Source organism: Eublepharis macularius, chromosome 8, assembly GCF_028583425.1.
Source record: "Eublepharis macularius isolate TG4126 chromosome 8, MPM_Emac_v1.0, whole genome shotgun sequence".
Taxonomy (NCBI): domain Eukaryota; kingdom Metazoa; phylum Chordata; class Lepidosauria; order Squamata; family Eublepharidae; genus Eublepharis; species Eublepharis macularius.
Window position 1 is genome coordinate 81,122,626 of NC_072797.1, and position 23,245 is coordinate 81,145,870.

The 23,245-nt window shown below is 41.9% G+C and overlaps 1 protein-coding gene across 1 annotated transcript in view; it reads right to left on the minus strand.

Moving 5' to 3' along the window:
* FBN2 (fibrillin 2) overlaps window positions 1-23,245 on the minus strand; it is a 286,019-nt gene that overhangs the window by 83,218 nt on the left and 179,556 nt on the right. The window contains exons 26-29 of the mRNA XM_054986552.1: window positions 16,562-16,690; window positions 6,778-6,903; window positions 1,455-1,580; window positions 196-318 (exon numbers count right to left, since the gene is read on the minus strand). Of these exons, the coding sequence (XP_054842527.1) occupies window positions 196-318; window positions 1,455-1,580; window positions 6,778-6,903; window positions 16,562-16,690 (504 nt within the window). The remainder of the gene's footprint in view (window positions 1-195; window positions 319-1,454; window positions 1,581-6,777; window positions 6,904-16,561; window positions 16,691-23,245) is intronic.

Genomic DNA, 23,245 nt, shown 5'->3' on the forward strand with positions numbered 1-23,245 from the left:
TAGCTTGCCCGGGGCTATCTTGTGACTTCTCAGCTAAGGCAAAATTTGAACCAGAGAATTCCTGGTTTGACAGCTCATGCTCTAAGTTCCTATAGTATCTTTCCTCTTTGTGTAATACAGTTTGGGCACATTCCTTCATGCTTTATGGCTTAAATTGTAAAGACGGAATTGAACTGCTAGTCTTCATTCTCTTACCTGCACATGTCCTCATGTCTGGCATCAGGGCATAACCATCACTACAACTGCATTCATAGCTGCCTTCTGAATTAGTGCAGAGGGTGTCACAGCCTCCATTCAAAATCATACATTCATCAATGTCTAGAAAGATAATATTTAGGAGAGATTATATTTGACAGTTTGCAAAGCCTACTACCACCCACTGATGGTAAAAAGTAAATTTCTATCCCATATTCTTGTCTTCCTCTTCTATCAAGTGTAAAAAAGCAAGTGCTTTTATGCATTAATTGATTTTATTTTTGTTGGAATATACGTGTGTTGCAAGGTCTGAGATTCAGTCATTATGGGGTTAATGTGTTTACCTACCATGCTATTGGTTGTTGTGGGTTTTCCGGGCTGTATTGCCGTGGTCTTGGCATTGTAGTTCCTGACGTTTCGCCAGCAGCTGTGGCTGGCATCTTCAGAGGTGTAGCACCAAAAGACAGAGATCTCTCACTGTCTCACAGAGATCTCTCAAAAGACAGATCTCTGTCTTTTGGTGCTACACCTCTGAAGATGCCAGCCACAGCTGCTGGCGAAACGTCAGGAACTACAATGCCAAGACCACGGCAATACAGCCCGGAAAACCCACAACAACCATCGTTCTCCGGCCGTGAAAGCCTTTGACAATACCATGCTATTGTTTAGATTGACCTGGAAAGGGAACCTGTCTCAAAGCCAATAATCTGCAAGCCCGGGAAACTTGAGAGTGTTTGTAAACTGTTATTGGTCAACAGGTCAGGTGACTTTCTTTCAGGGTCAAGAAGAAGGAGGAAGAAGAAGATTCTCCATTCTGTTATCCCAGCTCTTTGTTGTAAACAGCAATGAGAATGTAGCTCCAGGCATTTTGTTATTTTGTAGGCAACCTGTGACCCTTTTCCTTTAGGAGTAAATGTTTTTAAAAGCTAAACTCATGTGCTGACTCTCTATTGATTCAAGATCCATTGCACCTCTGAAGAAAAGCTATTTTTAACCTTTTTTCCCCAACAATTTTTATGCATTAATTGATGTCATTATGATGTGACGTTAATGATCAAAATACAATAAAAATCAGAATGTCGATGATAGGTGAGATAACAGGCCCTTTCGTAAAGCCAGGGTTCAACAGCTTACAACTAAGTGGATTCTAAAATATACTGTGATTAATTCATTGTTCTTATAGCAATGTTCAGAGAAAAATAAATTTGAAGTGTTTATTTTAAAATAAAAATCTGGATGTGAAAGTATCCAATACTTGCCAGTGCAGCCTTGTCTGTCTGTGGTGCTCTGGTAACCAGGATTACAGGAACATTGATATGTACCAATCATGTTCACACATTTGCCATTTCTGCACAGATTTTCACTCAGAGAACATTCATTAACATCTGAAAAACAAAAATTGCTTATTTCACCTTTGAAGTTTAGAACGTAACAAAAGCATTGACATAAAAATAGGATCTGTTACAAGTTTAAAAGTCATTCTGAATGTTTCCACGTGAAGTATTAATGTCATTTTGAGTGAATTGCTAATAGGCAGTTCTTAAAGTACAGAAGTGGTTAATCCATGCATGAATTTACTATTCTAATATTACTAGCATTATAACAATAGGAAAACAGCAATTACACTGCTCCTGTAATGTAAAAATTGGTCCTGGCATAAAATAAAATGAAAACAACTTCAGCAATAAAATCTACAGAAATAAAAAAATAAATTTGCATAAACAAACAACAATAGGAATAGAGATTTTATTGTTACCCCACACTCATGGTGCTGTGACCAGCTTTTCTCTGTTTGTTCCATCAGGGCCAGTAAACAGATCTTTGGCCATATAGAATACAAAAAGAATCTTTTATTTTTGAACTGTGCTGCTTGCCCTATAACTGTGGACAGAATCCTTTCCCAAGGAGCACACACTTGCCTGTACAGGACTGCTTTCATCTTGAGAGTTGATTTGGGACCCCATCTGGCCGTCACAAAATGTGTATTTACCTCTTCTCCCTTTGATTATTTCCTGCCTAGACACTTGGATTTCTTGTAGCTTAGATTTCTGTTTCAACATTTACAGATTAGTAGGATAATCTTGCATTCTTTTTTTTCCTTGCTACTTTGGCGTTTTGTCTCTATTGCTGAGTGGAATAATTTACATAATATTTTGAAATATGGACTGACTGCTATTTTAGAGGGCTTCTAATTCTGGATACTGACAGTGAGTGCTTGATATAATTTTGACTGCTTGAGATTTACTAATTGCCTAGCCATAAACTTTATTTTTGTGTTCAGATCTATCTAGCTCTCAGATCCAGAGCAATTAGCCATGTTAGTCTATAGTAGCAAAATAATAAAGAGTCCAGTAGCACCTTTAAGACTAACCAACTTTATCGTAGCATAAGCTTTCGAGAACCACAGCTCTCTTAATCAGATACTGGACTCTTTACTATCTAGATCTCAGTGTTCCTCCCAAGCTTGCAGCAGTACTTTGTTACTTAGTCAAGGATCTCTTATTACTGCCATGTGGATTACTGTCCACATTTGAGGATTTCTTCAACCCAAGCATCAAATCAAAGCCAGTAGCTCCTTTTAAAATTTTTTTTATAAACTTTATTTAAAAGAAAAAAGAGACATTTGAAAGTGTATCTTGAGCAGAATACAGAATAATAAATTTTAAGCTACAACAAAAATTCAAAGCAAGATATATAACAGCACAGTTAAATTTCATAATATTGCTCCTCTCCTTCTCCTCAATTACTTATCCCCAAAATTCTACACTCAAGATTCTATATTAAATTCTATACATTACATTTTATATTCAATTTTTAAAAAATCTTAGTTTTAAAACTGATCTATATCCATGTTAACTATTCTTAATATTTTTTTAATTTCCAGCTACATATACAAAGAAATCTCTCCATTTTCTTGTAATTCCTTTGTTGGTCTGTTAGCCATATAGGCATATTCATACAATTTATCAGCATTTTATATTCAACGTTTTAAAATTTTAACTTTACAACTGATCTACTTTAACAATAGCCATTCTTGGGTGTTTTTTTTTAATTTTCTGCTATCTATTAAAAAAGAAAATCTTTCTCTGTTTTCTAAAATTTTATGATTGGTCTATTATACAGAAAAGAAGTTAATTTAGGCATAAATTTAGGCATTCATACTACAATACTTTTAGGGAGAATATCAATAACATATTTTTAGAATTCAACACAAGGTGAGACTTTAAACATTTTATATTCAACATTATATCCAGACTCAATATTTAGTATATTATCTTATTAATTTAACTATTTAGTTTAATAATTAATCTATTTTAATATTAATTATACATTCTAAATTGAATGAAGTGACCTATTGTGTATATAAAAAATTCATCCAATCATGAAAAAACCCATAGAAAAAAGGATGATATTGAAGAAGAGAGAAAGAATATTCTGTAACATAGTTGTATAAATCAACAATAATTGTAAGTAACAGAATATATAATCTCCAAAATGCCTCTCCCTTCCATCTCAATTTGTATTTCTTTCCTTTGTGCCTTCTTCCAACTTGAGTGCCTTGAACTGATTCTAGTAGTTTGCTCTGTTTCTGAAAAGCCATATAATATTGGATCATCTCATTATAAGAGCCCTCCTGGATCAAAGTCGCTTTGCGCCTTCAAACAGTCTCATACTAACCCTCGAAATGCACTCTCTAAATTCAAATCATCCACAGTTTCTCGGATTTCATGAAACCCCAGATTATTAGTTCTGAATTTTGTTTCAAAAATTTCCATTCTCTAGTCTGCTCTTATTAATGGCCTTGCTTGTAATGCTTGTACTGATCCAATTTTTCCTTGTGTCTCTCTGAATTTTTTCTGCTGTATCTTAAATTTCTTGAATGTCTCAATTATTTTCTTGAATTTTCTGATTTCTTGTAATCAGAGAGTAATTCAGTCCTTAGCTTCTGAAAATTTTCCCTTATTCCAGTGAAAAATCCTTGAGGAGTCTGGTCCATTTGCTGTAGTTGGGTTAATGATGCCTTGTGTTCCAGCATTATTTCTTGAGTCTCCTTATCGACTTGCTGCTTCTGGGTTAAAGCATTTTTGTACTCTTGCTTTAATTCTGTAGACAAAATTTTAATTAGACTTGAAAGAGAGATTATTTTTGAGATATATCTATGACATCTTCTGAACTTTGTTCAGCTTTAGCCTTTTTCATAGCTGCAGCCATTTTCTTCATTTTGACTTATTTCCTTCACCTAAATACCTCAAAAGGTCTATCCTTAAAATAGATTAATAAGAAAAAAAGAAAGTCATTTCATTCTTCAAGCCAGTAAGTGGTGATTATGTAGATGTAATTACTTTTTCAAACCAAGAATATATGAAAAAAGATAATTAAATGTTGACTATCAGTTCATTCTTCAAGCCAGAGATGGCAGTATAACTGATGACATCAGAGTTTACTCTGTAATTTTCAAAAAGTTTCCATGTTCAGCCATTTTCCCCTCACTTAAACCCACATAATACAATCAAAAAGTATTATAGTAGCAACAGTTCTAAATCAACAATATGTATTTAAAACATGAGCTAGTAACTGAATTCTGACAAACAATGGGCTTTATAGCTATAACTTTAAATCCTTCCTTGATGAAAGTGATTTGTAATCCAAAGTTAGTCCAGTGAGCCAGACAGTTTGAAATAGGCTGTCATGTCTTTATTTCCTCTTGAAAAAAAGAAAGAAAAGCAAAACAATCAGAGTACCAAATTAAAGCCACGGAGAGGAGAGAGGGAAAAGATGATGCCCAAAAAATTATGCCCAAATATTGGCTGAGTTCCTGGGTATGTTTAGGATAGTTCCTTTAACTGTCTGTTAAAATGTCAAGGCAAAATGGTAAACAATCTTCTTCCCAGTAGCATCTGTTCTCAGGATCTGCAAACTTTTATCTTTTATCACTCACAAAATTAAACATAATACTTTTAAGGTCAGTGTTCCAAGTATTTTTTGAAGCCGAGAGTCTATACATAGGTAATTTTTTACTTTTGTAGAGAGGTGCAGTTTTTACAAACCCCCTTAATCCAGACAGCAAAATAAAGCACAGCTTATAGTTTTTTCTTTTGGATTCTTAAGAAACTTCTTATAAGAGAAGAGGAGGAAAAAAGGAAAAAAGAGGTTCTAGCACAGTCAAAAAGATATCTATTAGTATCCCAGCAGACTTATCTAGCCTCCGGCTGCCTTTGGTCCTGTTCTCGCTTGATGTTTCTGTGTCCTTGGAACACTAGGGAGCTTTTCAGCTCTCTAAGCCCCATGGAGCAGAGTGGTAAGCAGCAGTACTGCAGCCCAAGTTCTGCTCACAACTAGAGATGGGCACGATCCGCATTACGAACGGAAAAACTCATGATAATGGCGAACGCGCAATCATGACCCGGTGGATCGTGATCGTCCACAGCCAACGATCCAGCAGTCAGGAGAGGCCTGGATCGGGGCGATCGGGCTCGGTTTGGGGATTCAGACACTCAGGCGCCAGCAATCTATTCCCCTGGCGATGGAGCCAGGGGAATGCCTGAGCTCTGTTTTCCCTCCTTCTGTCGCCCTGGAAACCCGAATGGAAGCCCAGCTTTCCTTGATCAGCAGGGCTTCCTTCCAACCACGGAGCAGCTGGCGAGCGGCCAGACCCTCTGCCCCCTGAGGGGAGGCGGCTCGTCACCTCCTCCCCGTGCCCGCCAGGCCCAGTGGCCACCGCCACCACCCATCTTCCCACATAGATGGGAATACCAGCGTGCCCCGCTTTGGCCTCCATGATCCACGATCCACGGCTCGGGAATGGGAGATGCTCGGTTCAGGTCGTTAATTCGGGATTGTTGCTGGCGCCGATCCACGATCAGCTGGATCATTAATTTTTTTTGGATCGTGCCCATCTCTACTCACGACCTGAGTTCGATCCTGGCGGAAGCTGGGTTCAGATAGCCGGCTCAAGATTGACTCGGCCTTTCATCCTTCTGAGGTCGGTAAAATGAGTACCCCGTTTCCTGGGGGTAAAGCATAGATGGCTGGGGAAGGCAATGGCAAACCACCTGGTAACAAAAGTCTGCCAAGAAAATGTGATACGATGTCCCTCCATGGGTCAGTAATGACTTGGTGCTTGCACAAGGGACTACCTTCACCTTTAATTAAAAACAACCAAATCCCCAGATCTATCCGGCACTGCATGCTGGGGTGTCTCCTATCAATAAGGAGACAGGCTCAGGTTGTATTTCCCAACCATGCCTGGTTGTAAAGCTTAGGAAACAGAACCAGCACAAGACCACAGAAATGAGTCTCTCAATCAGTTGCCGTGTTGTGTCAAGCAAAGCCAGTAGCTCCTTTAGGCATAGAGTGAGAGGTAGCAGAAGGTAGAGAGCATTCTCTAGCTATTTAAGTGTGGACCTGGGGTGAAACTGAAATGTGGGATTCATTCACACTGACATGAGTCTCAGGTACTTGTCTCATATGGTCACACATGATAACAATGTTTTCAATAATAAGTAATTCTTACAACCTCTATGGAAGGTTGTGATGTTATAATACATGTAAAATTTCATCCTAAAATACTAAGATACCTACCCACACAGTCTTCACGTGATGGAGACAATTCATGACCAAGAGGGCAATCACATTGAAAGCTTCCTTCAGTATTCACACACTTGCCACCTCTACAGAGAAGAGGGTTACGTTCACATTCATCTATATCTGGAGAGACAGTATGTGAAAAACATTTTGAAAGGACAATTTCAGATCAAGTAAGATGCAGGCCACATCTGGAAATAATTAAAAACCTATGACTCTTAGAGGCTGCTTCATTATAATGATATCTCCTCCAAATTGCATGATAAACAAATATAACGTTGCACTATATCGCAACATAGGACACTATATCTATATCATCACAGGTGTATATGTGTGTGGGGATATCACAAAATTAATTAACAAAAAATGACATTTGAAAATCTAATACAGTGATAACCAATGTGGTGCCAATAATACCTAGTACCAACTTGCTCCTTGAGGCTTGGGAGAAAAAAATCCAAAGGGCCTTGAACTGAACAGAAAATAAATCAGGGAGCTTCAGACCGTGTCCTACCGGCTAACTATCAAAATGCTGAGCTCACCCCAGGCAGTTGAATCTCAACCATGCATCCTTAAATTTCTAGGCTTGGCTGCATCTCTCTGTGACCACCCAGGTAGCACACTTTCCCCTTTCTTTGGAAACTGAAATAAAACAGCAAAACAAAGAGCTTCTCTGCCCCCAATAGCAGCCGTTTTGTGAAAGTCTCATCTGAATGTTAGAGACTTTGTGCTTGACTCTTTCCCTTCATGGGAAGCATTTTCTGGTAGTGCCCAGCCCACTACTCTTTCATAAAACTCCAATGCACAGGCTCATCAATGGTGGTGGATATTTCTGATCTAATATATGCAGTATTATGGTATTTGTATTCTGATTTTTATGGCTAACATATATATGGCAATCATATTTTTCTCTCCAACCGTTATATATATAGAGACTAAATTTAGCAAAGTCTGCAAGTGGCAAAACAGAGACAATAGTATCAAATACTTCCCATGAATAGCAGATTATAGTCTGCTGCTACTGAAAAAAATGTGTTATTTCATGAGCTGCATTCTGCTCAGAATTTAGATTAGCAGGGCTTCCAGTGAGGGGGAAACAGAGAGCTAATGTCTCTGGCAAGAGTGGAGAGACAGCTTAGCTAATTACTGGTGAGGGGGAGTGACTCCAGCCTGCCAATCTGCCTGGATAATGGACAGATGGTGAGATTACCTATACATATTGCTTATAACTGCTGGTGGTGGTGGGTTACTGCAGGGGCAGAAGCTGCTGCTGGTTTACTCCTGAACCAAGCAGCCTGGAATCCTGGGACTCTGCTGTGCTCAGAGTTGTGTATGAAGCTTTTACAAGGACATTAAGCTCCTCCACCCATCATTTCTTCAAGATTTATGGGAATAATTACTTTAAGGACAAAGAGAGATTTTCTCCAAAACAAAGATGTGATTCTTTTGGTGAGAAGCCTTTTTTTCTGAGATTACAAAAAGTTATTTGAATAATTAATTAATGTAAAGATTTATGGAAGTAAAAACTGTGGGCAAAAGTTTAAGCTTTTAGTTGGAAGAGGGGAAAATAAATTTGCAAAGATTTTTTTTCTAACTCTACTAGTGAAGAAACTCTGTGATAAACTTGCTGTCTAAGAAATAGACGGGAAATATAGTGGGAATATTCTCCTGCTTACTTTAAAACTCTGCAAAATAAAAGATAAAAGTAACTGCAAGATGGAGACTTTGGTTACCATAGTGATGAGATCTGAAGCTAGAGGAAGCTTAAAGTAGTCGGACTTGAAGGATGTAATTGAATAGGCTTTTTGCTGGCTGTTACCTGACTATGGGCACAAGAAAAAATACAGCAAGAAGAGCAATTGATGAATTTGGAGAGCAAACAGTTTCAATGGATTTGATTCAGAAATGGTTTCAGCAAATGGGAGATAAAATGGAGCATATGGGGAAGGACTGGGTGTGTGTGTGGAAAATTTTGAAAAATGAATGGATCAAAAGGTTGTTAAACTAAAAGATGAAATGTCAGATCAAATTTGAAATTGGAAAATTCTATGGATGCAGATGTGAACTAAATTAATGAAAAGGTTATGGTCCTAGAGAATAAAATGGACACTTTTGATATAAAGATGGAACGACAGTTAGATAATTTAACTTTATTAGAAATGAGAGAGAAGGAATTCAATTCCAGAGGAGGCTGGTGAGGATATCAGGGAGCAGATGATTAGAGCTTTGCCTAACTTCTTAGATTGTGACCAGAAAGATATACAATCAAAAACTGATAAAGTAGACAAAATCAATTCCAGGTTTGCTAAAACAAGAAATGTACCAAGAGATACATAAGTTCACTTTGTAAGGAATGTGAAGGAGAAATTTCTGCAATATTTTAGCAGAAAATTAAAAACTGACAACACAGATAAAATCAGGTCTTATTTCGAGGGGAAACATACTGGAACACTGTTCCGGTAGTTCCCCCCAAACAGGTGGCCCCGCCCACTTGAATTTAAAACGTTTTGGGCTGTTTAAGCCTCTATTGGGGCCAAAACGGCCACAATTGGGGCCGAAATGGCCAGGATTGGGTCGGTGCCAGGTGGGGGAAGCCCACCCAGCACCAACCTGATCCCTGCCATTTCGGCCATGATATGGATGGCAACGGGCCTAAAACAGCCATTTTCGTATGTTTTGGGCCCATTTTGGCCCGGGTTGGGGCCAAAATGGCCTGGATCGGGTTGGTGCCAGGCAGTGACGTGGTTCCAGCTGTTTCAGCCCAGATCCAGGCCGAAATGGGCCCAAAATGGCCGTTGTCGGCCATTTGGGGGCATTTTGGCCAGGATTGGGGATGAAAGGGCCTGGATCTGGTCAGTGCTGGGCTGGGGAAGCCTCCCCTGCCAGGCACCTACCCAGTCCCGGCCGTTTTGGCCCCAATCCTGCCCAAAACGGGTCAAAAATGGCCATTTTCTGCCATTTGGGGCATGTTTTGGCCTGGATTTGGGCCGAAATGGCCCAGATTGGGTCTGTGCTGGACAGGGTAAGTGTCCCTCATCTGGCACCGAGGTGGTCCCAGCCATTTAGGCACCAATACGAGCCAAAATGGGCCCAAAACGGCGATTATCAACAATTTTGGGCCATTTCAGCCTGGATTGGGGCCCAAACGGCCCAGATTGGGGCCAAAACAGCCAGGATCAGGTCGGTGCCAGGCAGAGGAAACCTTCCCTACCTGACACTGACCCAGTCCTGGCCATTTCGGCCCTGATCCTGGCTGAAACAAGCCCAAAATGGCCATTTGGGCCATTTTGGGCCTGGATTGGTGCCAAAGGGGCCCGGATCAGGTTGGTGCTGGGAGGAGGAAGTCTCCCCCACCCAGCACTGACCTGGTCCCAGCCTTTTAGGCCCTGATTCAGGCTCAAATGGGCACAACATGGTTGTTTTCTACATTTTTGGGCCCATCTGGGCCGAAACAGCCTGGACCGGGTCAGTGCTGGGCAGGGGAGGATTCCCCCATTCGGCTCCAACCAGATTTGGTCCTTTTTGGCCCTGATCCTGGCCCAAAAGGCCAAAAATGGCCACTTTTGGCCCTTTGGGCCATTTTCTGCCGGGATCGGGGCCAGAACTGCTGGGATCTGTTTGGTGCCAGGTGGGGGAACCCTGCCCTGCCCAGCACTGATCTGGTCCAGGCTGCTTTGGCCATGAGCCCGGATTTGGGTGAGATGTCATCAGAAAGTTCAACAGAACAGACACTAGAGCAACAACAGGCATTGAGCAAAGTGGAACATGTATTGAGTGAAAGAGGTATTAAATTTTTAAAAAGATTTTTTCCCTTTTTTTGTATTTTTGCCTTTTTTCCATTTTTAATTTTTAAACTTTGATTCCAATATGGATTACAAAAATTTAATATGGAACATTAATGGGACACACTTCCCCCCCCCTTGCAAAAAAGGAAAAAAAGGTATATTATTTGAAAAACTTAAAACAGGATAGTGTTTGTATACAAGAAACTCACATTAGAAAAAAGGATTCAAACTATTTGATTTAGAAAGCATTGTGTGAAGAATTTATTTCAGCAGATATTAAAAATAAGAACTGAATGGTTTTGTATATCAAATTTCATTTAAAACTTAATTTGGTATTGAGTGATGATTATGGAAGATATGTTGGTGTAGATTTTCATGGTAGTAAAACATTTGTGGTGGGAATCTATGCCCTAAATAAATATAAATCTGGATTCTACAAAAAACTTATGGAGTCCCCAACAGATCTATCTTATGAAAGCTGGTGTTTGATAGGGGATTGATATGGAGCAATTGCCTCCAAAATTTATAGGTGCTCTGAGAAACGTATTAACCCCCTCCCCGAGCTGTTTAAGTCCTTCCCTGATTGGTGGGCACAAGGGGTGTGTGATTCGGGTTTCAGATTCGGGTAAAGTACCCGAATCAGACTCGATTCACAATGATTCGGGAAACCCCAAATCAAAGCTTCCCAAAGTGATTCATATCGCTTCGGGAAGCTTTGGGTCAAAGGAGTTAAATGCTCCTTTTCATGCCTCTGTGAAGCAGCACGGAAAGGAGCATTTAAACCCATGGATCAGCTGTTTGGCAGGGAGATCCCTGCCAAGCACCTGATCCGAGCCTTCCCTGCCACCCTGCTGTCTGCTGTGGCGGCAGAGGAGGGGGTGTGGGCCCAGAGAAGCTGGCTCTGTCCTTCCTCGCCACCCAGCTGGCCGCTGCTGCAGCGGAGAAGGTGGCGCGGGCCCCGGAGGAGATGGCTCTGGGCTTTCCCGCCATCCAGCTGGCTGCTAAGATGGTGGAGGAGGCAGCGCCTGCCCTGAAGGAGCCGGCCCCAGGCTTCCCCACCACCCAGTTGGCCGCTGCGGCAGTAGAGGAGGCAGCGCGTGTGGCGGAGAAGCCTGCTCCGGCCTTCCCCACCATCCAGCTGTTCAGCCTCCGCTCTCCCTGCTGGCCATGTAAATGGGGTGGGTGGGTGGGGTTTGGGTGGTTTTGCCCCAGGAGGGGTGTGGGTGTGGGTGGGGGCTGGGGGGTTTGCTCCCCTTCAGTACGCTCTAAATCTTTACAGAGCATACTGAAGCATGCTAAATACCAGATTAAATATCATATTTTAGATATTCTTCTGCTTTATTAGTCACTCTTTTGCAGTAATACAGATTGAGTCACATTACACAAAGCAATACAGGACAATACATTTGTATCCTGAGTGAATTTCTGCACTTTGCATGAACTGTCTTGAGATTTTTTTAATAGAATGTTGTGTAACTGAAACAGATTTGCTTTCATCTTTGACATCCAATTAAAAATAGTGGACTATTAATGTTCTCCAATCGCAGAATGGACCAACTGTGATCTATCAACATAACACTTTTTGTCATTTCTCACAGATTCATAGTTTTGTTTTGCAAGTTGGATATAATGTCACTTTTGGGCTAATTAGAAGGTTATACAATAGATAATATGAATAATTAAGCATCAAATCAATCATAGTTTATCTACGCTATCACATGAAAATGTTTTAGATATTTGCATCAGATAACCTATAAAACATGCACATTCAAATAGTAATGTTAAGAGTTCTGATTGGAAGACGTCTCGAGGCAAAGTGTGCCGGGGAAGTTACAGGTGTTTATATACAAATGCTAGAAGTGTCCGAGGTAAAATTGGGGAGCTGGAATGTTTAGTGTTGGGCGAATCCATAGACATTGTGGGCATATCAGAAACTTGGTGGGATGAGGAAAATCAGTGGGACACGGTGATTCCTGGATATAAATTATATCGGAAGGATAGGGAGGGAAGGGTTGGTGGTGGGGTGGCTCTATATGTCAGAGAAGGTATACATTCCAGTAAGACTGAGAAGGTAACTGAATTAGATTCGCTTCTGGAAATGCTATGGGTTGAAATTACGGGCCCAAATGGAAACTTAACTGTGGGAGTTTGTTATCGCCCTCCAGATCAGAAAATAGAGGAGGATTATAAAATGATGACAGGATTAAAGATGGCTGCTAAACAAAAAAACTGTGTTGTAATGGGTGATTTTAACTACCCACACATTGACTGGGCCAATGGGTGTTCGAATCGGGGGAGAGAAAGTGAGTTTCTAGACTGTCTCAATGACTGTGCTATGGAACAGATGGTTACAGAACCTACTAGGGGAGAGGTGATCCTGGATTTGGTCCTCAGTAATGCTGAAGACCTGGTGAGAGATGTAAATGTGATTGCACCACTTGGGAACAGTGACCATAATGTTATTGAGTACAACATATGTATAAATAGGAAATTGCCAAATAAGACCAACACAGCCATGTTTAACTTCAAAAGGGGTAACTTTTCTGAGATGAGGGGGTACGTGAAGAAGAAACTGAAAGGGAAAGGTCAAAACACTTGGGGAATCTTGGAGACTATTTAAAACTACAATCCTGGAAGCTCAAATTAAATATATACCGCTGGTTAGGAAAGGCACAAATAGGTTTAGGAAAAGGCCAGCATGGTTAACAAGCAATGTAATAGAAGCTGTAAAAGGTAAAAAGGATTCTTTTAGGCAGTGGAAAACTAGTCAGAGTGAGGTTGATAAAAAGGAGCATAAGCTGTGGCAAAAAAAGTGCAAGTCTGTGATCAGACAGGCAAAAAGGGAATATGAGGAGCATATTGCAAAGAACATAAAGAAAAACAATAAACAATTCTTTAAATATATTAGAAGTAGGAAACCAGCTAGGGAGGCCGTGGGGTCCTTGGATGACCAAGGTGTAAAAGAATTACTAAAGGGTGATAGGGAAATGGCCGAGAAGCTGAATGCGTTCTTTGCTTCTGTCTTCACTGTGGAAGATAAGAAGTGCATGCCCACTCCGGAAGCACTGACTTTGGGAGGGGTTTTGAAAGACCTGAGTCACATTGAGGTGACGAGAGAGGAGGTTATGCGACTGCTAGATAATTTAAAAACTGATAAATCACCGGGCCCAGATGGCATACATCCAAGAGTTCTGAAAGAACTCAAGTGTGAACTTGTAGATCTCCTCACAAAAATATGTAATCTGTCATTAAACTCTGCATCTGTTCCTGAGGACTGGAAGGTAGCTAATGTTGTCCCCATCTTTAAAAAAGGTTCCAGGGGAGATCCGGGAAATTACAGGCCAGTCAGCCTGACGTCAATACCGGGTAAGTTGGTGGAAACTATTATCAAAAATAAAATTAGTGGGCACATTGATGACCAAAAGCTGATGAGGAAAACTCAGCATGGGTTCTGTAAGGGAAGATCTTGTCTCACCAATCTGTTAGAGTTCTTTGAGGGAGTGAACAAACAAGTGGACAAGGGAGACCCGATAGATATTGTTTATCTTGACTTCCAGAAAGCTTTTGACAAAGTTCCTCATCAAAGGCTCCTAAGTAAGCTCAGTAGCTATGGGATAAAGGGCCAAGTCCTCTTGTGGATCGAAAACTGGCTAATTAATAGGAAACAGAGAGTGAGCATAAACGGGCACTTCTCACAGTGGAGGGTGGTGAGCAGTGGGGTGCCACAGGGGTCGGTATTGGGTCCAATGCTTTTTAACTTGTTTATTAATGATTTGGAATTGGGATTAAGCAGTGAAGTGGCTAAATTTGCAGATGACACGAAATTGTTCAGGGTGGTGAAAGCCAGAGAGGATTGTGAGGCACTCCAAAGGGATCTGTCGAGGCTAGAAGAGTGGGCATCCATGTGGCAAATGAGGTTCAATGTAGCCAAGTGCAAAGTAATGCACATTGGAACCAAAAATCCAAAATATAAATACAAGTTGATGGGGTCTGAACTGGCGGAGACTGACCAAGAGAGAGATCTTGGAGTCATGATAGATAACTCACTAAAAACGTCAGCACAGTGTGCGACTGCCATAAAAAAAGCTAATGCTATGCTAGGGGTTATTAGGAAAGGGATTGAAAACAAATCAGCCGGTATCATAATGCCTCTGTATAAATCGATGGTGAGGCCTCATTTGGAGTACTGTGTACAGTTCTGGTCGCCACACCTTAAAAAAGATATCATAGCACTGGAAAAAGTACAGAGAAGGGCAACTAAAATGATTAAAGGGTTGGAACACTTTCCCTATGAGGAAAGATTGAGGCGCTTGGGGCTCTTTAGCCTGGAGAAAAGACGACTGAGGGGAGACATGATAGAGGTTTACAAGATAATGCACGGGTTAGAGAAGGTCGAGAAAGATGTGTTTTTCTCCCTTTCTCACAATACAAGAACTCGTGGGCACTCTATGAAATTATTGAGCAGTCGGGTTAGAACAGATAGAAGAAAATACTACTTTACACAAAGGGTGATAAACACATGGAATTCGTTGCCACAGGAGGTGGTGGCAGCTACAAGCATTGCCAGCTTCAAGAGGGGACTGGACAAATATATGGAGCAGAGGTCCATCAGTGGCTATTAGCCACAGGAGATAGATGGTATTCTCTTTGTGGGGAGGTGGGCTCTGTTGTCTTGGTGCTGGAAGGAAGGCAGTGGGAGGGCTTCTGGTGTCCTGGCCTCACTGACAGTCCTTTAGATGGCACTGGATTTCTAGCCACTGTGTGTGACAGAATGTTGGACTGGATGGGCCACTGGCCTGATCCAACATGGCTTTGCTTATGTTCTTATGTTCTTAAGAAATCTCATTAGAATCTAAATGAGAATCTTACCTTTCAATTTGTGTGCTATGGGAATCTTAATGCATTTAATAGAAACTTTAATTGTCTTAATTAGAGTTAATTAAGAAATGTTAGCAAACCAGTTTGGTGTAGTGGTTAAGAGCACGGGACTCTAATCTGGAGAGCCAGGTTTGATTCCCCACTCCTCCACGAAGCCAGCTGGGTGACCTTGGGCGAGTCACAGTTCTCTGGAGCTCTCTCAGCCCCACCCACCTCACAGGGTGATTGTTGTGGGTTAATAATAACACTTTGTAAACCGCTCTGAGTGGGCATTAAGTTGTCCTGAAGGGCGGTATATAAATCGAATGTTATTATTATTGCTTTTTGGATTTTGTAGAATTTATATGAATGATCATAAATGTTTTGATATCTTGCTTCTTTAAAAGACTAGAGCATAATTTAAATAAAAGGAAATAAATAAACTCTAGAAGGTGTCTGCGAGTCTTGATGAGAAAAAGCTTAGCAAGAAAGGCCCTATAAGCAGAACTTTTTCAAAGAGCAATCCGTTTTGACAGGCTTTAAACTAATTGCTGAAATCTATCCAAGAATAAAGAAAAATCTTTCTTTTGGGTGGTGGAAGCTTTAGTAAAGGCACGGATAAAACAATCCATTACAACTCTGCTTTAATGTTTTATGTCATTTTTTGTTTTTAATGTGGTGCGGTATATAAATCGAATGTTGTTGTTGTTATTATTATTATTATTATTTTACTGGTTTTTACTCTGATGCTGTTCATGGTTTTAAACAGTTTTTAACTTGTATATTTTTATTTTGTTTTGCTGCCTTCTTACAGTGCAATTCTAAGCAGGTCTACTCAGACTTCTACTCAATGGAGTGCAATCATAATCAGAGTTCCCCTCTTATAAGCCCATTGGTTACAATAGGCTTAGAAGGGTGAAATTGATTAGGACTGTGCTGTTAGTTACGTTATACTTTAGTGTGTTTTAATATACCTTGTGTTAGCTTAAGAAATAGAGTAAAACTGTTCGAAATAAAGTATATACTTGATACATCTGATTGCTGAATGCAAACAAAATAAAATGTATAAAAAATGGTATTGTTGTTAATATGGTTACTAAGCTTTAAAATATGTGTGCAATAAAATCTACAGTACTTACCCATGCAGTTCTTCATCATCATAAATCCACTCTCATAGCCCTCAAAGCATTCACATTCAAAGCTGCCAGGTGTATTGACACAGATACCACTTCCACAGAGGTCAGGTGAGATATGGCATTCATCAATGTCTAGAATCCAGATAAAAAGACAAAGACATTTTATGCTGATCACACTAAAATTCAAATCAATTAGTTTTTCATTTGCTAAATTATAAGGCAAAGCAGCAATAACACAATATTTGACATATGGAGGAATTAGGAGGTCCTATATGATAAGGAGGATGAAGCCGACATTTGATCTGTTGAGATGATCACTACAGATATGTAGCATTGTAACTAGTAATATTTCTACAACTAATGGCTCCTGGTTTTCATTTATTTAGCTCTCACTGCTGTCTGGACCATGATGCTACATGATTTCAAAAACACAGAAATTATATTTGGATAAAACAGAAGCTATTCTAGTTTAATCCCTGTGAAAATAATTGGCAAAATCTGAGGGTAAATCAGGAATAGTGATGAATAATTCAGAATCATCTAATTTCTGATTGTCTCCTTCCACTCTCACCACTACATACCTCAGCTAAATGTGCTTTACTAGGTTAGCCTATGCACAAAGCCAATAACTTAAAAATGTGTGGTTCTGCATGGTTTGTTTCAGCAAGCTATCTGCCTTTTCATCTACCATCTTGAAAACCTGTCTAATAGTTCAAAAGTGGAGGCCCTATAGTCACTTGGCCACCAATTTTTAAAAATACTTGCAAATAAAAAATAGAAGAAAAAACACTTCCATAAAAATACTACACTTGTTCTTACAGGTGTCCACTGGGCAGGTTGGGATAGTCTCATCTTCTTGTTGAAAGATAAGGTCAGCCTTCTGAATTTATTCATTATTTAAAACGTTTATATCCCACCTTATCTACTTAGATTCAAGGTAGCTTAGAAAGCAACAAGTTGCAAATATTTAAACATCAATATGACTACCGATAAACAATATAAAAACAGCGCAGAGGATAAAACACAACACAGCCTAATTTCCCAAATACCATTTGAAATAAAACTGTTTTACATGTCTTCCTGAAAGCTGGGTGCACTCTGCGCTCAAATCTGGTAAACCATTCTAAAGTCTGTAGTCTAATTGTTGCTAGACAGACAGTCCTAAGGGAAAGCACCGTAAGGAGAAGGCTGTCTGAGGGGTGCAAATAGACGAAGGGGTAATACCAACAGATGCAGTTCAATAAATATGAAGGCCCATAAAGGCTTCAAAGGTATTAATGAACACTCTCAGGTGGACCCAAAACCAGACAAGTAACCAGTAAAGTTGAGCACTGGCCATTACATGTTCCAAGTGGCTGACCCTAGACAGCAGTCTTCCTATTGCTATTTTTTTTAACCAACTGAACCTTCTGTGTCATCTTCAAAGGCAGACAACACAGAGCATGTTTCAATAGTCCATTCTGGCGATTATAGCAGTGCGGCTCAGCATAGGGTAGAACCAGGGGATGAAATGCTCCACCCTCCTATTCCTAAACTGAAACAGTAGAAAAACTCTCACCCAGATCACCAGACATTCACTACTGGGTTAGTGTCCTCTGAATAGGTGGAAGAATGGAAATTTCCCTTCTATCTGAGGTATGTGGAGGACATTCTTTAAAAACCAAATGTTTTTTAAAAAGGAAAAAAAGTAGTAACTCCCTGAAGATGGGCCCTCTCAGTATAGAACCATACGTCATTAAAATACAATCCTTTGCAAATCCTTCTGCTGAAGGCTGTCAAAGGCTGCATCAGCCTAGGACATGTAGTTTCGAGTAGAGGCATGTCTGAGTGCCTCGACCACTGGCCTTACAATCTCTTCCAGAGAAGGTCTTCTCCAAAAGACTGCTGTGGTTGTTTTCCTCCCTCACTGATATGATATCCATGAGGAAGAATCTTCCCACATCTCTGTGGAAAAACACTTACCAAAGGAAGACTGTTGAAAGGATATTTGTGAAGGTTCATCATCCTGTTGCCTAATGTTCTAATCAATTACAACTGCAAGTTTCTTCTCTCATCTAACGTGTGTCAATACTGTTTTCTTGGATGCACCAAAATTTGGTAGAACTAATTTCTGAAAACTATGAAAAATTGAGTTGCTTTTGACATTAATGTTGGGTCATACCTGAACACTAATGTATACCCACAACTGTTAGCTAACAATGTTCTCCACTGTTCATTGATTTAAAAGAGAGAGAGAGAGTGTGTGTGAAAGAGGGAAAGAACCACCTGGTGCAGGTGTTGATGAGAAGTCTGCTGCTGGCCCTGCATCCTTGCTTGGGGGCCTAGCATGGGGGAGCCACCTGCTTAGATTAGGTAGGCGGTTTCCTGGCAAGGCTTGTTTCAATGACTGAGTACTTATGGCCCTAGCCTAGGTTGAACTGTATTAACATCACTGGGTGATTATACTGCTGCTGCTGCTGCTGCTGCTAAAAAGATACGAACAATTGTTTTCCAGGCATGGCATCTAAGAAGGCAACACAGAAAAGAGGGGGCATAAAGCCGTGCCAGTCCCAGAAGCAGCCACCAGTGCTGCTGTCATCTGATAAAGGGGGGGGGGGAGTGGAATAGTGGTGAGGATTGAACTCTTGGAGAGGATGGTCCAGCAGCCTTGGGTTTCTGCTGGCCAGTGACCAGGAGCAGCCTCCAGGCTTAGGAAGATCCCATGGTAGGCTGCACATCTCTCCTCTTCTTCACTTGTAGACAGGGTTGCGGCCTTGGAAGCAAATCTGCTGGACAATGTTGCAAGCATCCGTTGGGACATGAATATGGACTCAAAGGGGCTGGGTGGAGTGGATTGGCCAGATCAGCCGTGGGCCAGGGATGCTGCCTTGGTGCCAGTGGAGGGCTAAGGAGAGAAATAAACTCCCATGGGCGCACAGTCAGCCAACAGCCAGGTTGTAGGTGAGTGTCTCACGCACAATGGTGTTGACAGAAAGGAGGAGGAAGTAGCCAGTCCATATGGGGAAGTCTTTATGGACATAACTACCCTCACCCCGACCAGGGTGCCTGCAGTGTGGGGGAGGACTGGGGTCTGAGGCCCTGGAAAAGGTCCTAAATTTCTTACTTCCTGGCACCTCACATTCAGTGTTACCTGGGTTGCTGACAAGACTATTGACAAAAGTGGAGCATCAGCATGTGCTTTCGAAGCATCTGCCTTAAATGGAGTGGGCTTTGCCACAGGAAGATCACCTTCTACCTGACCCAAAGTTGAAAATATGGTGGAGAGAGCATGTAGATGTATTTCCTCTTCTCTTCAGGAACCCTGAGGTAGCAGAAGACAGTAAGGAGAAGGGTAGGGAGCAGGAGCACATCAGAAAACTCCCAGAAAAGAAGACATGGGATAACGGGCTGTCAGGGTACATCATTTATATGGGAGGTTCAGTTGGAAAAAGGCCCGGCCCTTGTGAAGTAGCAGGATATAATTCACAGAGTTTATACGGAATGTGTGGGATCCATGTGGCTAAGATATTATGAGAATTTCCATATGAGGACAGTACTGGACCCAGAAGGCAGCACTGGACCCAGAAGGAAAACCAGCAGCTCTGGTCGTAATGTATGCAACCAGCTAGGTCCTTGTTCAGGCATTATTCTGATAGCGGACATCTGATAGCAAAAGAGGGACAGGCTGCAGGGAGCAGTAGGCCAGCGATTCAGCCTTACTTACTGTGCTGGGACTTCAATACTGTGGCTGGTTGTTCACGATGGCAGTGCTCCTTCTGCCTCATGTTGTATCTGTTGCAGTGACAGCCAAGAAGGGGCAAGCATGCCCGAAACGGTGGGGAATTAGAGGTTTAGGTGACCATGGAGGGGGTCAAGGAAGGAGTTGGGGGAGGACTTTCAAAAGTTCCTCAGTCCACTCAAGCTTCAGGCCCTTAGGGCTTGGCTGGATTGGTACCCACACAAACGGGAGGCAGAATACTTATGGAATAGCTTCAGTGAAGGTTCTTGCATATCCTATTTTGGACTGCGACAGATTTACACATCAAAAAACTTGAAGTCCATTGATAGGCTGGAACAGGTAGTTAGGGATAAATTGGCAAAGGAAAAGCAGGAAGGTAGGATAGCAGGCCCTTTTGCAACTCCTCCACTCCCAAATCTCAGGATCTCCCCTCTGGGGGTAGCGCCCAAGAGGGCAGCTGGGAAATTTAGACGAATATACCACTTATCCTTTCCAAAAGTGGACTAAGTCGGCAATGAGATTCTGGAGGAGCTGTGCTCTGTCCAGTATGCATCATTAGACCTGGCAGGCAGCATGGTACATTGCCAGGCACAGGGTGCATGGTTGGGCAAGTATGATATCAGCCTGTTGCCTGTGCACCCTGCAGATTTTGAGTTGTTAGGTTTTAGTTTTGAAGTTCAGTACTATTTTGACAAGGCCCTCCCCATAAGTTGTACCATCTTCTGCTCAGTTTTTGAAACGTTTAATATCTCATTAGAATAGGTTTTTAGGAACAGGGCAGCCTCCTGTGCTGTGACTCATTATTTAGACAATTTTTTGTTTACCAGCCCCAGTGACTCTAGGGAGTGTTCATGGCTTATGGCAGTTTTGGAAGAGGTCAAAGCAGAGTCGGGTGTTCCTTTAATCTTGGAGAAGACTGAAGGCTCGGCTAGACATCTGATATATTTGAGAATAGAGATAGACACTATAGCCAAGGCTTGCAGGCTCCCTGGAGATAAATTGGAGGAGTGTGCATTGTTCTTACAGGGGTAGGAAGATCACTTTGAGGTACATGCAGTCTTCGCTGGGACACTTGAACTTTACTTGCAGTGTGGTGGCACCGGGGAGGAACTTTCTATGGCGCTTGGTAGATGCTACTAAGCATGCCAGGGAGCCACACCACAGGATTAGGGTTACAGGCTCACACCTCCATATGGCTGCAGTTCTTGCAAGATTTCAATGGGGTTTCCTTTTGGAGGCAAAAGTGTTTGTTGAGACATGACTTCTAGGTCCATTCGGACACAGCCAGGGGGGTATGGTTTTGGGGGGCACTTTCAAGGACACTGGAGCATCCAGCATTGGCTACAAGATTGGGAGTCCAAGGTTAATTTGAGGGATATGACTTTCTTGGGATTTTTCCCCTATTGGTGATGCATGTAGTGAATAGCCAATCTTCCCATAACCTGAAGATGATGCAGCTGGACATGGAGCTGATACTGTGCTGCCTCCAGCTTAATATTATGCTTAATACACGACATATACCAGGCATTGGTGACAGCATCACAGACGCCCTATCTCGTTCCCAGGAGCAACATTTTCGGGAGATGGCGCCAGGTGTGGTCTCTATACCAACCCGAGAGCCTCTGGTACCTTGGAAAGTCAAAGCACAGTGGGTAGTGTTGAACATTAAGACAGCTTATCACTGCCCTGAACATTAAGACAGCTCATCACAGGCATGTGCGAGAATTTGGGGGCTTTAGGCAGATGGTAGGTTTGGGAGAAGTTTGGATGGCGCCTGCTTTATACATTCAGCAGTTCTTAATGTCCTCACAACCCTTAAATTGTACTTGGCAGCTTTGGCCTTCAATGCCAAGCCTGAAGGAGTAGAGGATTTGCAGATTTTAGGGTGAACAGAATACTGGAGGGATGGTCCAGAGAGGTGCTGAGGGCTCCAAACAGTAGAAGGCCTTGCCTGTGGCTGCTCCAGTGGGGGTACAGGACATAATGCATCAGCAGCCATGAGAAGCTGCTATTCAGGATGACAGCTTTGCCTGCTTTCTACAGTGCCTTGAGAATAAATGAAGTGCTGACATAGTCACAGTGGGACACATCCCAGAGGGCATTACAGTTTTCCAATGTAATGCTTGCACCAGAGGAGGTGAGGCTGTGTATTCAGCAGTCCTAGACAGACCAGGCGAGTAAAGGGCACAAGGTGGTCCTTAAAGCTACAGGAGATGCCCAGCTTTGCCCTGTGAAGGTACTGGGCAAGTACATGGATGCCAGGGGTGGCTCCCCAGGCTACTTATTTCAGTATGACAATGGGCTGCCGCTTACCTGGTACCAATTTGGGGCCATGATGAAACAGGTTCTGGGGGAAGCAGGGTTGCTGGTCAGAGTTTTTGGAATGAATTCCTTTCAGGTTGAGACTGCTTCAATAGCAGTGAGCCTTAGCTTGCCTGGCCAGGTTATGCAGCGCATTGGCAGCTGGCAATATGGAGTCTTTAGAAGTTATATTAGATAACTGGGGGTCATGGAACCTAGAGGGGCATCCTTAGCTTGGATAATCCTTTGATTTACTGTCTTGCAGGTGCATGCATATCTCAGAGCCCTGTCAGGGTCCTCATTTTGTGCAATTTGATTGTCTTTTGGGAGAAAAGAAGGCCCAAAGCCAGTGCTGAAGGGACTCAAGCTGGGCTTTCCTCCTCTTGCAAACATCAGTTGGTTTGAAAAGCGTGGGATGTTCTGAGTCCAGCTACTGCATTCTCTACATCAGGTTCTGAGGGAGGGCAGTTGTCTGGAAGTTCTGGTCATTCGTTTAGGAAAAAATGACTTGTACAGACACAATGTGTTGCACTTGTAATTAGGGTCTTAAGGGATTTGAAGAGTAAATCCTGGGCTGTTACTGGTTTGGAAGGAATTCCTGCAGAGAAGAGTCTGGAGGGGAGCAGCCAACCCTGCAGGCATCGAGAAGGCCCAGCAGAATGCCAATT